This window comes from Protopterus annectens, chromosome 1.part1 (assembly GCF_019279795.1).
Source record: "Protopterus annectens isolate FY-2018-M chromosome 1.part1, PAN1.0, whole genome shotgun sequence".
Classification (NCBI taxonomy): domain Eukaryota; kingdom Metazoa; phylum Chordata; order Ceratodontiformes; family Protopteridae; genus Protopterus; species Protopterus annectens.
In genome coordinates, this window is record NC_056726.1 from 1,131,313,693 (window position 1) to 1,131,329,846 (window position 16,154).

General features: G+C 35.1%; 1 protein-coding gene across 1 annotated transcript in view; it reads right to left on the reverse strand.

Annotated features, from left to right (window-relative positions):
* Positions 1 to 16,154, reverse strand: part of LOC122815703 (vomeronasal type-2 receptor 26-like) — a 241,340-nt gene that overhangs the window by 6,325 nt on the left and 218,861 nt on the right. The window contains exon 4 of the mRNA XM_044088434.1: positions 16,062 to 16,067. Within this exon, the coding sequence (XP_043944369.1) occupies positions 16,062 to 16,067 (6 nt within the window). The remainder of the gene's footprint in view (positions 1 to 16,061; positions 16,068 to 16,154) is intronic.

Genomic DNA, 16,154 nt, shown 5'->3' on the forward strand with positions numbered 1-16,154 from the left:
ATCTCTTTCAGACCTATTTGGGATTTAATTGAAGAAGAAACACGTGAAGGTGTTGAGACAACCTCTGACTGTTGTGATGGGTGTGGGGATAGCTGATTTATGACCAGTCCCCATAATAACAAGAAAGTCACAAAATTGATTTTGGCTATATAATTGCAATTTAATAAAAGATCAAGTAATATTAGTAAGTGTGAACTTGCTGTGATATGCATTCTGTCTATGTTTACTACACTTTAATTTTATGTGTGTTAAATATTTAATTGAATCTCCATAGTTATTTATTTAATTAATCAATTAATTGAATGTTTTAACTGAAGTGGGTGGGTAAATAAGGAACTGTGTTCATATCGGAATACTTGTTCTGAAGAAGTCTGTAAAATAGAGACGAAACTTAGGTAAACTTGTCGTTCAATAAAGTGGAATATTGTCACATTGTGATATCTGTGGTTCCTGTGGTTCCCTTTGGCGGAGTTGGTCCATTCTTCGTGTCTGAGGTTACTGGTTGAATTTCCTGTCTTTAGAAGTCTGTTGTTTATTTCTGACATGGAAAATGTTGAGTCTAGCTCTGACATTATGGAACTACTCACTAAAATTAACCAGCAGCTGTCTGAGCACACAGCGCAGATAAAATCGCTAGTAGATCAACAGCAGTCTGCAGGTACTAACATTTTTGGCAGTTTGGGTATTCCTTTAACTCAACCCACTCCTAATGCCAATACCCCTGGATCTGGTCTCAACAAGGTGAATGCTGGAATACGAGTGCAAAATGGGGGTAGGTCTGCGAGTAGCAACGATTCCAATACTGTGGTGGAATTTGATAAAGGACAATGGAAGACCAATAATTTCAATTTTCAACAAGACTCTAATAGTAAAACAGATATGGCTGTTAAAGCTAACATGACTTTAACTGAACATTTAAAGGAATTTGAAAAAAAGCTGTATGGAATGAAAAAACTCCAAATGGAAAATGGTTATTTGCTCAGAAATATAGAATTACGGCTGGTGCCACGAGGCTTGCGATTATGGAGTTATCCAAATGGTATAGAAGGAAATGGAGAAATGTTAGAAGTGCACCAGTTATTTGATCGGACAGGTATGGAACTAATGAAAATCATGATTAAACATAATGACCAGGTGATAGCCCGGCAAATGAGTGAATTGGAACAAGAGAATGACATTATTTTAAGTGACTTAAATTTTGGGCATTATCAAACCAATTATAGGAATATGTTAAGCAGTATTGATAGTAGTTGCAACACTATATTTCAGAGGAAATTGCATAAAATTTCAAGGGACACGGATGGATATTGTAACAAAAGGGTGTATCCACTATGAAGGGGTAACCATGGTAATTGAAGAGCAACTGCCAATGAGGAGGAGCCAACTGGGCAGGAAATGACAACACAACATAGTGGCTATAACTACAATTTTCAACAGGATGAACACCCTTTAGAAGGAGGGCCCAGGCGATCCGAGAGGCTGTGCAATTGTGGGCAGAACGGGCAGTCTTCGAGAAGGGAAGACGAGTTATTTGTCCAACAAGGAGCGCGGCCAAAGAAGTGGAATTACAAGCAAAAATTTCACAACAATCACCAAACAGGATGGAGATAGAAAATTTGACTGACCCGCTGCTACAAGTAAGTGTTTATGCAATTTCTGACACTTTTTAATGTTCGGATTGTAGTGTTTTGGATTCATCAGGTTCTTTTGGATTAAGCCCAAAGGTGACTAAGATGCAGAGTGTAACAAATAACAAAACTGTTCAGCATTACGAACTTTTGCCTTCTGACATTAGTGAAATGGAAAATGTTAACTCAAATGGAGTCGAAATGCTGGTTCCTAATTATTTGTACCAGGTGCGTAAAGAGACAAGCATGGACAATAGCATTGGTGACTTTATTAATATTAGCGATGATGCTGAATTTGGTAATATTTTTGAGCTCATAGATGTTATACAAGGAGCAAATTGCTCTTCAGCATTAAGTGACCCTGTTATAATTCCCAATATGTACGGGGATTACAAAGTATATAATTATTCTAGCAAAAATTTTGGGGTAGAGCATGCTGAATTACTGTCAAAGGAATTTACATTTATTCCGGGTAGGAGAGGTAAGTTAACGGAAACACTAATAGATCTAAAAATGTTAACACGTAAAATAAACATTAAAATGTGGTTTTCTGAAGATGGTGGTCAAAATGTGAGTGCCTTGAGAAAACCAAGTAAATTTAATCCTCCTGTTAACAGTTTAGTAGTGTTATTTGAGAGAGCATGTGAGTTAGACATAAGGGAACATATGAGGAAGAAAAACAAAAAGGAAAAAAGTTTTAATTACAATGATGGTATTAGTAATTTAACTAAAGAGGAAGAAAAGCTATTAGAGAAACTTATAAATGACAGGGAAATACGGTTTATGAAGCCAGATAAAGGCAATGGTATGGTAATTATGGATAAGAATGATTATATAGATTACATGTTTAATATGCTGGCAGAAGACACCTATGAAGAAAGTACTATAAATTAAATTCATGTGGCTTATTCAAAAATAGATTTATTGATAGACGATTTATTATTTCAAGGGCAAATAAATGCAATAGATTATAATTTTTGAAAAATGATTAACCCATGATTAGTAAAATATTTGGTATACCTAAATTACATAAAGGTTTAAACAATATTAAATTTAGACCCATTGTTGATGGCAAAAGAAGAAAAACATGTTTTATTAGCAAATACCTTCACCATCACTTGCAAAGAGGGCTCAAACAATTTGAATATATAATAAAAGATTCTTGGCATTTTTTTATATAAGTTAAATGGAGTTAACATTAAAAAACACACCATTCTTCTTACCATAGATGTTTGTAATTTATTTTCAGTCATTCCTAATGAAACAGGATTGGAGTGGCTGGAAAGTCAATTAGTAAAAACTGGCATCTATGAACAGGATCACATAAATGTATTAATGACACTTATGGAAATTGTTTTAAAAAATAATTTCATTTTTTTGAAGGCCATTTTTACAAGCAGGTTACTGGAGTAGCAATGAGGGCTGCTTGCGCCCCCATATATGCTAATTATGTAATGTCTTTTTGGGAACAGAAATATGTTTTTACCAGCAGATATAATAAGTTTATTCAACAATATACTCACTTTTTGGACGATATTTCTATAATATGGGAAGGAAGTCTTAAAAATTTGAAAGCATTTGTACAATACATTAACAACACTGCAGAGTTTCTTAAATTTACACAGTAATTTAGTTATGTGGAACTATCTTATTTGGATGTTAAATTAAAGGTTGACAATGAAAGAAGCAGTTTATCATCTGGAATTTACAGGAAGGCTACCTTTTCAAATTCCTATTTAAATTACCAGAGCTGGCATTCTAGTCACCAGAAAAAAGCAATATTAAAAGGCCAAATGGTCAGAGCTGCCAGAATGGTAAAAGAACATCAGGAATTTAAGGAAGAGTTAGAGTTTATAACGAAAATTTTGTTAGAAGGAGGTACCCTGTTGCATTGTGTGAATCTATTAAAGATGAAGTTATTCACAAAAGGACAAGTGGTATTTATGAGGCTATATTAAAAATGAACATGGAAGGGAATATGGGAAACATTTTGCAATTAAATAGTATAAGAAGAGATAGAAAACAAAAGAGCAATTATATTTTATAACAACATACAATTATGATACAGAATACATTGTAAACATTATACGGAAAAACTGGGGACAGTTAAAAATGGACAATAATGTTTGTAGTAAAATAGGGATGCCCCCCAAAAATGTGTTTAGAAAAGACAAAACCTTTAAAGATTTATTGGAGATGGACACTCTGTATAATAGTATTGGTACAAGTTGACAAAAGGGTAATTTTAAATGTGGCAGATGTAGTTCATGCAGGTACATTTTAACTACTGGAAGTAAAATTGTTATAACGGAAGTGCCCATTAAGATCAGAGGACACTTCGATTGTTACAGTAAAAATGTAGTTTATTTAGCAAAATGTGGTCAATGTTCCATATTTTATATAGGGAAAACATGTAGAAGTATACGAGAAAGAATTAGTGAACATGCTTTGGATATTAGGCATATGAAAAGTACCAATGCTTTAGCTAGACATATTGGGCAACATTCAGGACACGAATTTAAGTTTTGTGTTATCCAGCAAATCAAAAAGGACAACCAAGGTGGTATTTTTGACGTGCATTTAGATATTTGTGAAATGAAGTGGCAATTAAGGCTGAATGCCAACACTTCCTGGGTATAAATGAGAGTATTAGTATAGTTCCCATTTTGAAGTTAAATAACATTTTAGGCTAAGGTGTTGGTAAAGTAGTGCCTTACAATCAATTATTTCAGAGTGAAACATTATAAGGAAGTTTTAATACAGCACCTTATAGCACACCTCAATTAAGGCTAAATATTCTGGGGTGATTTTTGATGGACCTAAGTTGAATTTAAAGTTTGTCTTAAAACCTTTTAACATTTTTGAGTTATATTTAATAAAATATAATGGTATCAAATGTATGAAATAATGTATTGATTTAATTGGACAGCATTATATGCTTTATATAGCATTATAGATTTATATTTTATACAATATAGAATATTTTATGTATTTAGGGAGTTTAATAGTTTAATACAACATTTTAGTATTTTTATGTAAAACTGAGAGATTATTTAAATATTTAATTGAATCACCATAGTTATTTATTTAATTAATCAATTAATTGAATATTTTAACTGAAGTGGGTGGGTATATAAGGAACTGTGTTCATATCGGAATACCTGTTCTGAAGAAGTCTGTAAAATAGAGATGAAACCTAGGTAAACTTGTCATTCAATAAAGTAGAATATTGTCACATCATGATATCTGTGGTTCCTGTGGTTCCCTTTGTCGGAGTTGGTCCATTCTTCGTGTCTGAGGTTACTGGTCGAATTACCTGTCTTTAGAAATTTTATGTGTGTGCCACCTTATGTATATTTTATTTTGTCTTTGTACTTTTTTTATTACTAAGTAAACTCCATTTAATTATCATTAAGTTATTATGCCCAGTATTTGCTTTTTACAAATGTATTTATGCACTGTTGCTTTGCTGACAACAGAATAACCATTTACAATGAGGAAGAATAAACTGTAAGGGCCATGGCTTCAAGACTGCTTAGGCCGACTACCTATGAAAAAGATACCAGTTGGCAAAATCAAAGCATGTAAGTTACTGGAAGTCTCTGACATTCTTCAAACTGGTGGCAGTAATATCAGGCCCAAACAGAAAGCTGTGTGGAATTGGAAAATTCAACAGCCTTTCTTGGAAATTATGTGCAAATGTGTTTATGTGAAAAATACTTTGTATGAAAGGCAGCTACCGTGGATAGAGGGGCACTGGAAGACATTGGTTCATAGAGAGATTGGTGTTTCTCTGCAAGTGAATAGTATGCAGTCTAATGTGGCTATGGAGGATGGAGATACAGAACCAGAATAGTAGCTCATAATCCCTCTATGCTGTTAGTCCCAAGATGGTGGCATATCCAAACAATCCTGTCTTGATTTATAATTTACTGTGGAGTTAACTGTAAGAGAACTTTTATTTGAATTTATATTGTATTTGTTATCACTGTTTTTCCCTTTTTGCAGGCAGGAAGGGACTGCTTGTTAACAGGATTTATATTGATTTACTTTGAGTCATATTTTCTTGTTTTACCTTTAATTTCACTGCTGGTTGCTAGAAAGGGATATATTTTAGACGGGCAAGCTCTAGCCACCCCAAGGGGCCTGGGCAGCTTTACATTTGTACAGACTGCAGAAAGGAAAATCATGAATATTTCTAAACAATCCTATCTTGTTTTTTTTTTTTTTTTTTTTTTTGATTTATTTATCTTTATTGTTAAAAAGAAGTGTGACTGTGAATGATGTAAAGGAATAACAACTTTTGTCTGGCTTGTAGAACTTGTATGGTCAGAACAACTTACTGTACTTTATTATTTAGATGCATATTGATGGTGTGATTTTTTTTTTTGTCTTAGAAGTTGATTTAAGTTCTCTGAATTCTGTAGTTACTAATTTTGATTATTCTTTTCCTTTGCAACATTTTATTCATTTGGAGATGAATATTGATTCCTTAAATGAGTATGCAATTAATGATTTGCTAATGCACAAATATATTGTACAGTGTAATAAATGTTATGCATATTTAAAGGTAACAGCAGATAACACTGGTGAACTGTGTTCCTTGTCTCAAAAGTTGGAGGATTTGCTTACCATTGCTTACCATTGTTAGAAGTAAATCTAGACTTAATGATAATGATTGCACTTTTGCAATTGGCATGGCTTGGAGAACTGTTGTTTCATATATTAAAGACTGGACTGATGGACGAAATCAAGTTAGGCATAGAACAAATAGAACAGATTTAGGAAAAGATAGATCTATTTTCTGCAAAAATCATTCAACCCCTATGAAACCAGGCAATGCCAGTGACAAACTTTGGAATTCTGGATGCAGGTATTCAGCAATCTGAAGATCCAGTTTGTTTAGAAGGAAATAAAAAAAAAGAAAGGAAGATATTCAAAACAAATAACAAGGAAGAAAAATAAACAGATTAATGGCTGTAAAGGAAAGAGGATACATAATAAAAGGACACTGCTTTGTAACACACAGGTGACAGGAAATGATATTTTTATATCAGAAAGTAACTTCTGATTGTTTCAGAATATATATTGGTACCTGTGTGAACAAAAAGCTGTTTGCTGGCTTTTGACATAAATTGGGTCTCTCTGACAGTTATATTCTTGTATGTTTTATGGCACAAGGTTTTTAAATGGTTACAAGTTATGTTTCCTGTAGAGTTTAATGTTAAAGTACTGTTTTCTCTCTCATTGGCATTGAATATTATTTTACTGTTTGGACGTATCTGACAGTTAAACTTTGCATTTGTTACTGTAAATAAGCAGATAGTTAAAGTGAGATCAGCAAACTGTATTGTGTAGTGTGCTGGGTGGGAAAATGTCAGTTTGAAGTCTAAGAAGAGAAGCTTTCTTACTTAGCTCATGACATCATGCATTCTATGCATGCAGATCAGATTACATTATAACTAATGTGTATATGCAAGCCTAATTGTGAACGTCAAGTCTCTGATTTGTTAATATAGCATAGTAGGCTTCTTTTACAAGAATTATGAGCTACACTGTCTGCAAACATATTCATGGTTCCCTTTTATAACAGTGACTATATTCTGTGATCAGATATATACAGAAATGTTATTTTTTCTTGTAAACTGTTAATTATTGCCATTATTTCTAGTGAAGGTGGTGGTGCTGCAGTAGTGTTGTCGCTTCACAGTAAGACGTTGTCCCATTCGATTCTCAGCTAGAGCGTCTTCTGTGTGGAGGCATGCATGAATGGGCGTGCCTTCGTTGAAGGTTGTGCTTCAAGTCTGGCAAATCAGGACATAAATATCTACTGCCAATCATTAGCGGACAGGAGTTCCGCTGTGGCAACCCCTAACCAGGATAAGCCGAAAGACACAACAACAACAACAACATACTGGAGTTTTTTTATAAATAAATCTTTATAAATAACTTTCTTATGCAGTTAGCAAGTGTTTAGTATAGGCTTATACATTTACAGGAAATGCTTATGACTAATGGTAATAAGTATAAGGATCCTCAAACATATTACATCCTAGCAAATATATGTGTGAATAACTTTGAACTATAATTACTTTGCATTTAATATGTTGATTTCCTTATCGTATCCTAGATATTATTTATATTTCAGATGTCATGTTTTCAGTTATTATAAAGCCATGTCTTTTAGTATATTAGCAATTTATGACAGGGAAAGAGCTTAATAATATCTATGCCTTGTGATAACACAACAAGCAAGTTATGAGTTTCAGTATTGCCCTATTACTATGGTAGATATGTACAACTATCTCTATCTTAATTTTGTCTTTGAGTCATTCACTATTAATACCTGTTTTCCATAGTAAGTTTTATATAAATAATGGCTTTTACTAATTTTTGTCATTTTAACTGATGCCAGTTAATTATTATTGATTTTAATCAGTTATTAAAACATCTTCTATTCCAAAAGTTAAGGAGTTAATTAAGGACATTACTGCTTTTGTTGTTTTGATCAATGTTTGTATTTTTCGATGTTTTTTTCGAGTAAGTGATTACTTGAACAAGTGTGTTTCGTTTTTTTGATAGTAACCAATACCTTTCATATGTTACTTATTCTCATTTCATCTATTGATAGTTATTACAAAACAAAGGGATAGTATTAATTAAACATGTTATTAAAAATGTTTTCTATGAAAATTTAGTCATTAACACTAAGGGAATTAAAATATGCATGACGGGAATGGAAGAGCATTGTATTTTTTAGAAAGGATACTTAAAGTTTTTATGTTTTTATTAGACAAGGGAGATCTGTTTACTGACTTATTGCTGGATTTTCAGTTTACTTCTTTTGAACAGTAAGCTCCCTGCCTAACAGCTGATGGGTGAAGATAATGACTTATGAGATTGTTAGGTGCAAACCAGTTTGAGATGTATACATAGAAATGATGAAAAGTTTTATAGAAGTTGATCATTGCAAACAAAGACTTGTGAGATTAAAGAGTATGAAAATAATCTTAGAGATGAAATACGTGTTGACTGCAACAGGTTTGGGGGTTGGCATGGGGATTCAAGGTTGGCATAATGATTACGGTGTTTATCTCCCAGACCAAAAGTACAGAGTTTGATTATCACCTTTGAAAAGGAAATTGGTTATGGTTAACATGGACTGCATTGGCAGCTAGCCTAGAATTAACCCATGACCCTCTGACATAGGTTCATAGGTTGGTACTAGGCTATCGGCCCTAGGGCCTATACAAGCCTACCCATAACAATTCCCTGGCTATTTCTTCTCACACCATTTACTTCCCTGGACCCCTGTCTAGCAGGGAAACTGACATGATCCCTGAGGTGAATTTCCTTTCTCTCATCCAGTCATGAAGGTTCCTTTTGAAGAGGGCCAAAGAGGTGCTCTGCTTGACATCTATGGTCAGTCTATTCCAGAGTCTGGGGCGTCTCTGGGTCAGGAACCTATACCTCCAGAATGTTTTGTTTATTGTGATGACAAGGTTTAGATCCCTGGAGCATGTGGCTCTGAGGGATTGGGATTTCTTTAAGTGTAGCATATCCAACAGCTCTGGGTTTGACATGGCCTTGTATGTTAAGCAGAGATCGCCTCAGAGTAGATGATATGCGACAGAGTATAGGTGGAGTTTTTTAAGGCGGTCAGCATAGGACATCTGCTTTAGGCCTATGATTCCTTTAGTGAGGTATTTCTGCGGCCTTTCCAGTTGTTGCAGATGTCTTGAGAGGTACATAACAAATGGGGCATTGTATTCTATAATGGGTCTAATGAGGGATGAGTACAGTGGGACAATGACCTCCTTTTTTCTGGATGAAAAGCTGTTAGTGATGAGGTGTGCCACACAGAAGGATTTTCTGACTGTTGTGGCAATGTGGTTATTGAAGGTGAGACCACTGTCCACCTGTGTCCCTAAGTCTCTTATCACACTTTCGATGTTTAGTGTACTGCCACCTATGTCGTAATTCATGGGTAAATGTTTTTTCCCCAAAGGGGATAACTATACATTCTTGGCATTGAGCTTGAGCCCATGGCTCTGGCACCAAGCATTTGTTTCTGTAAGGCTCTTTTGTAGAGTATCAGCATCATTTGGGGATTCAATAATGGCTCCCAGTTTGCAGTCATCTGCAAACTTTGTTAGCCAGAGTCCCTTAGTGTTGGCCTGCACTTCAGAGAAGTAGATGTCAAACAAGAGAGGTCCCAGGACTGAACCCTGAGGTACTCCACTTGTCACTTGTCTGGAGCTGGATTAGGAGTCAGCTACTTTTACAGTGTGGGTTCTGTCAGTAAGCCAGTTGGCAACCCATCAAGTGACGTAGGGATTAATGCCCAGCTTAGTAAGTTTATCTATGATTCCAGAGTGGGGGATTGTGTCAAAGGCCTTGGCAAGGTCCAGATAGGCTATGTGGACTGCCTTACCCTCGTCCACAGCTCTGGAGACTGATTCGAAGAAGTCAATCAGGTTCAGGAGACAAGATCGGACCTTCATGAACCCAAACTGGGTGGGGTCCAGTGTTTTAAGGTTACCAATGTCTTTGTTTATAAGTTCCATGATAATAGATATTTGTCTCTCCAGTGTGATCTGTTAATGTTACAAGCTAGGTTGAGATCCTAGAACAAGTGACTCGAGCCATTTAATTTGCAGATGTGCAGCATTTCCATTAAGGCAGGATTGGAGATTGCCCTATAAGCAAACAAAGCTATAGACGTATAGGTAATTATATCCCCGGGGGTCTGTTTAAGGCCTAGCTATGCTTCCCACTACGACAATCAAACACTGTACCATACGACTGCGAGGTAAACAATTTAACCTTTATGTCAATTCATCTCAAGGCTTATATGCAGAGACTGAATGGCTGAAAAAATAGACTTACATATACTTAGCCCAAGATGGCAGTTTCTCATAATTGGTACATATCAGTTCGGGGTGTGGGGGTCTTGCTTCCCAAAATGTGGGGTGTAGGGGCTTACTCCCTGCAAAAATAATTTTAATTGAGAAGAGGGATTTTTCATATTTACTCTTCTCCAGGTTTTCAGTCTTTTTTTTAGCATATTTGTACTCAGCATTTCGAGTGGTGACATTTCAGTAGGGAGCACATTTTATTTGTTAAAGATTTGTGAATAACAGGTCAAAAATGTCAGCATGCAGATTGATGTTATCTTCTACATAAGCCATGGCAGTAGTCATTCATTTTTATTCGAAGTTGGTTTAAATTATGAATTTATGTATTTATTTGCCTTTGTTGACAAGGAAACGTCTGACTGGGCAAACCCCATTTTTAGCAGAGGCCCAGGCAGAAAAGCTTCACATTTAAGTTACACATTATGTACATTTATAACTGCAGGGTAAAAACATACATGCATGAGCTTATTTACATGATTTTAAAGTATTTCTTACATGAACATAGCACTTTAACACAAAACCAAGAGAGAAAATAACATACATTGTCTAATTATCGAATAGAGAAATAACCTACAATAAAAGTTAATGTATTTATAGCATTATCGCTGCAGGGAAAAGATCAAACTTGGGTGTTTTTTGAGTTTAGTAATAATTTTCAGACACACACGTAGAATGCAGCTTAAAAAGTAATAAGAGAGGTATGAAAGGAGAGGTTATGGAAATGACCAGGAAGATAAATGAACAGTGAAGGAATTGTAGTTAGTAGTGGGGTGTGTGAGAAGAAGTAAAAGTAAGAGTTTAGGAAATAAATGCCATATGAGGAGGAGCGATAAGGTACCAAAAGACTGGGAAACCAAGTGGCTATAAGAGTTGGAAAAAAGTAATCTGAGTAAAGCTAGCCAGGTAAGCAGGAAGAACACAGCATAGGTGTTGTTTAATGAAAGTTTTCAAACTAGTTTACGTTTTCTACCTGTTTAAATCGTGTGGGGATTTCATTCCAGAGTTTTGACACATAATGAGAGTAGAGAGAGTCCCCCAGCAGTGTCGAATGTCTTACTGATACGTAATAAAAGTTTATTGCTAGAGTGAAGGTCTCTAATGGGCGAATAGTACACGAGAGTAATTTATAATGCTGAGCAGTTGTCTGGAGAGCACCGTAGGTTGTGGGCAAAGATTACTTGTGAGTATGTCAACTGGTTTGGGAGTTCAAGCCAGTCTAATTGTTTTAATGAGTAGCAGTGGTGTGTTTTATAAGGCTGGTTGGAAATGTAGCTGTTTTGTAGTAGCAGGAGGGTTGTTTAGCTTTATAGTGTTAATATTTGGAGGAATAGAGGAAGATAATAACAAAGAAGGAAGGAAGTATGTTTCTGCTAAGGTAATACTTGCTTAATCTGTCAGGTACTGTTTGACCTTATAGAGGGAGTTGAGGTTTTGGACAGTTTTCTTGATGGAATGAAGTATGTGATGATCAAATCTGAGGCTGCCATCTATTATGACTCTGAGTAGTTTAGCTTGGCTTATGGTTTCTATGTTTGTGTTATTACTAGAGATAATATGAAATGTGTGTTCCTGCTTACGGTGTTATTTGGCGTAAATAGCATAATTTTTTGGCATTAAGCAACAAGTTATAATTTTTTAGCCACATTTCAATGTCAGTGAAAGATTTTTAAGTGATTTTGTATAATATTGTTATGGATGGGGCAGAAGAGACAGGGCTAAATCTTTGGCATATTGTACGAGTGTGGCAAGTGTTATAGTGGTAGGAAGTTTATTTATGAAAATATTAAATAGAAGGGGCCGAGTACTGACCCTTGGGGTACACCAACAGAGACTGGTTGAAATGCTGAAAAGTTTTGTTGCCATTTAGTTGCCTGCTGACAATTTCATAAATGATTGAATGAAGAGACTTTCATCACTCTAGTTAATTCATAACCAATGAAAGTTATTTTTCTTCTAGGGGAGGCACCCAAAGAAAAGACAAAGTTTGACTTTTTGTTTTTGAAACTGGATTACAGGTAGTTATTTAATTGACTTTCTTCAATGATGAAATGTACTCATTGTTAACAAAATGTTTTAATTTAAGATATTCAAATGGCTATCTAGTGAAATGTTGGCACTCATGACAGTGAGTGCCATCACACTGAAAAAAAATTTCAGAAAAAGCAGATTTCAAACAGCACTCTTCCTTTAAACTTGTTTTTTCAGGGTGGCAGGCCCAGAAGTCCCCCCTATGTTTATATATAGCAATTCTGAGATCACCATACTTCAAAGAAAAGTAAATATTTTGAGAAATGGCCTACTCAGACTTAGTATATGTCGTAAAGCCGGAGGTTATGCCAGGCTAAAAGTGACTGCTTGTGAAATTAATTTGCTGGCTGAATGAAACAAAATGCATTCCTTTACGTTTTTATTTTCTTCTCCTCTAGCACATTGATTTGGTATGTTGATTTGCAGTGTACATCTCACTTAGGAAACACTTCTGTTTGTTTAAATGGAGAGAGGAAGGGCCTAGTTCTCAGGTAGGATGGCACCTTCTTCAAACATAGCAGACAAGGCTGAAACAGTATGCACTGTAGGGGTCACCGAATCTCTTTCAGACCTATTTGGGATTTAATTGAAGAAGAAACACGTGAAGGTGTTGAGACAACCTCTGACTGTTGTGATGGGTGTGGGGATAGCTGATTTATGACCAGTCCCCATAATAACAAGAAAGTCACAAAATTGATTTTGGCTATATAATTGCAATTTAATAAAAGATCAAGTAATATTAGTAAGTGTGAACTTGCTGTGATATGCATTCTGTCTATGTTTACTACACTTTAATTTTATGTGTGTTAAATATTTAATTGAATCTCCATAGTTATTTATTTAATTAATCAATTAATTGAATGTTTTAACTGAAGTGGGTGGGTATATAAGGAACTGTGTTCATATCGGAATACTTGTTCTGAAGAAGTCTGTAAAATAGAGACGAAACTTAGGTAAACTTGTCGTTCAGTAAAGTGGAATATTGTCACATTGTGATATCTGTGGTTCCTGTGGTTCCCTTTGGCGGAGTTGGTCCATTCTTCGTGTCTGAGGTTACTGGTTGAATTTCCTGTCTTTAGAAGTCTGTTGTTTATTTCTGACATGGAAAATGTTGAGTCTAGCTCTGACATTATGGAACTACTCACTAAAATTAACCAGCAGCTGTCTGAGCACACAGCGCAGATAAAATCGCTAGTAGATCAACAGCAGTCTGCAGGTACTAACATTTTTGGCAGTTTGGGTATTCCTTTAACTCAACCCACTCCTAATGCCAATACCCCTGGATCTGGTCTCAACAAGGCGAATGCTGGAATACGAGTGCAAAATGGGGGTAGGTCTGCGAGTAGCAACGATTCCAATACTGTGGTGGAATTTGATAAAGGACAATGGAAGACCAATAATTTCAATTTTCAACAAGACTCTAATAGTAAAACAGATATGGCTGTTAAAGCTAACATGACTTTAACTGAACATTTAAAGGAATTTGAAAAAAAGCTGTATGGAATGAAAAAACTCCAAATGGAAAATGGTTATTTGCTCAGAAATATAGAATTACGGCTGGTGCCACGAGGCTTGTGATTATGGAGTTATCCAAATGGTATAGAAGGAAATGAAGAAATGTTAGAAGTGCACCAGTTATTTGATCGGACAGGTATGGAACTAATGAAAATCATGATTAAACATAATGACCAGGTGATAGCCCGGCAAATGAGTGAATTGGAACAAGAGAATGACATTATTTTAAGTGACTTAAATTTTGGGCATTATCAAACCAATTATAGGAATATGTTAAGCAGTATTGATAGTAGTTGCAACACTATATTTCAGAGGAAATTGCATAAAATTTCAAGGGACACGGATGGATATTGTAACAAAAGGGTGTATCCACTATGAAGGGGTAACCATGGTAATTGAAGAGCAACTGCCAATGAGGAGGAGCCAACTGGGCAGGAAATGACAACACAACATAGTGGCTATAACTACAATTTTCAACAGGATGAACACCCTTTAGAAGGAGGGCCCAGGCGATCCGAGAGGCTGTGCAATTGTGGGCAGAACGGGCAGTCTTCGAGAAGGGAGGACAAGTTATTTGTCCAACAAGGAGCGCGGCCAAAGAAGTGGAATTACAAGCAAAAATTTCACAACAATCACCAAACAGGATGGAGATAGAAAATTTGACTGACCCGCTGCTACAAGTAAGTGTTTATGCAATTTCTGACACTTTTTAATGTTCGGATTGTAGTGTTTTGGATTCATCAGGTTCTTTTGGATTAAGCCCAAAGGTGACTAAGATGCAGAGTGTAAGAGATAACAAAACTGTTCAGCATTACGAACTTTTGCCTTCTGACATTAGTGAAATGGAAAATGTTAACTCAAATGGAGCCGAAATGCTGGTTCCTAATTATTTGCACCAGGTGCGTGAAGAGACAAGCATGGACAATAGCATTGGTGACTTTATTAATATTAGCGATGATGCTGAATTTGGTAATATTTTTGAGCTCATAGATGTTATACAAGGAGCAAATTGCTCTTCAGCATTAAGTGACCCTGTTATAATTCCTAATATGTACGGGGATTACAAAGTATATAATTATTCTAGCAAAAATTTTGGGGTAGAGCATGCTGAATTACTGTCAAAGGAATTTACATTTATTCCGGGTAGGAGAGGTAAGTTAACGGAAACACTAATAGATCTAAAAATGTTAACACGTAAAATAAACATTAAAATGTGGTTTTCTGAAGATGGTGGTCAAAATGTGAGTGCCTTGAGAAAACCAAGTAAATTTAATCCTCCTGTTAACAATTTAGTAGTGTTATTTGAGAGAGCATGTGAGTTAGACATAAGGGAACATATGAGGAAGAAAAACAAAAAGGAAAAAAGTTTTAATTACAATGATGGTATTAGTAATTTAATTAAAGAGGAAGAAAAGCTATTAGAGAAACTTATAAATGACAGGGAAATATGGTTTATGAAGCCAGATAAAGGCAATGGTATGATAATTATGGATAAGAATGATTATATAGATTACATGTTTAATATGCTGGCAGAAGACACCTATGAAGAAAGTACTATAAATTAAATTCATGTGGCTTATTCAAAAATAGATTTATTGATAGACGATTTATTATTTCAAGGGCAAATAAATGCAATAGATTATAATTTTTGAAAAATGATTAACCCATGATTAGTAAAATATTTGGTATACCTAAATTACATAAAGGTTTAAACAATATTAAATTTAGACCCATTGTTGATGGCAAAAGAAGAAAAACATGTTTTATTAGCAAATACCTTCACCATCACTTGCAAAGAGGGCTGAAACAATTTGAATATATAACAAAAGATTCTTGGCATTTTTTTATATAAGTTAAATGGAGTTAACATTAAAAAACACACCATTCTTCTTACCATAGATGTTTGTAATTTATTTTCAGTCATTCCTAATGAAACAGGATTGGAGTGGCTGGAAAGTCAATTAGTAAAAACTGGCATCTATGAACAGGATCACATAAATGTATTAATGACACTTATGGAAATTGTTTTAAAAAATAATTTCATTTTTTTGAAGGCCATTTTTAC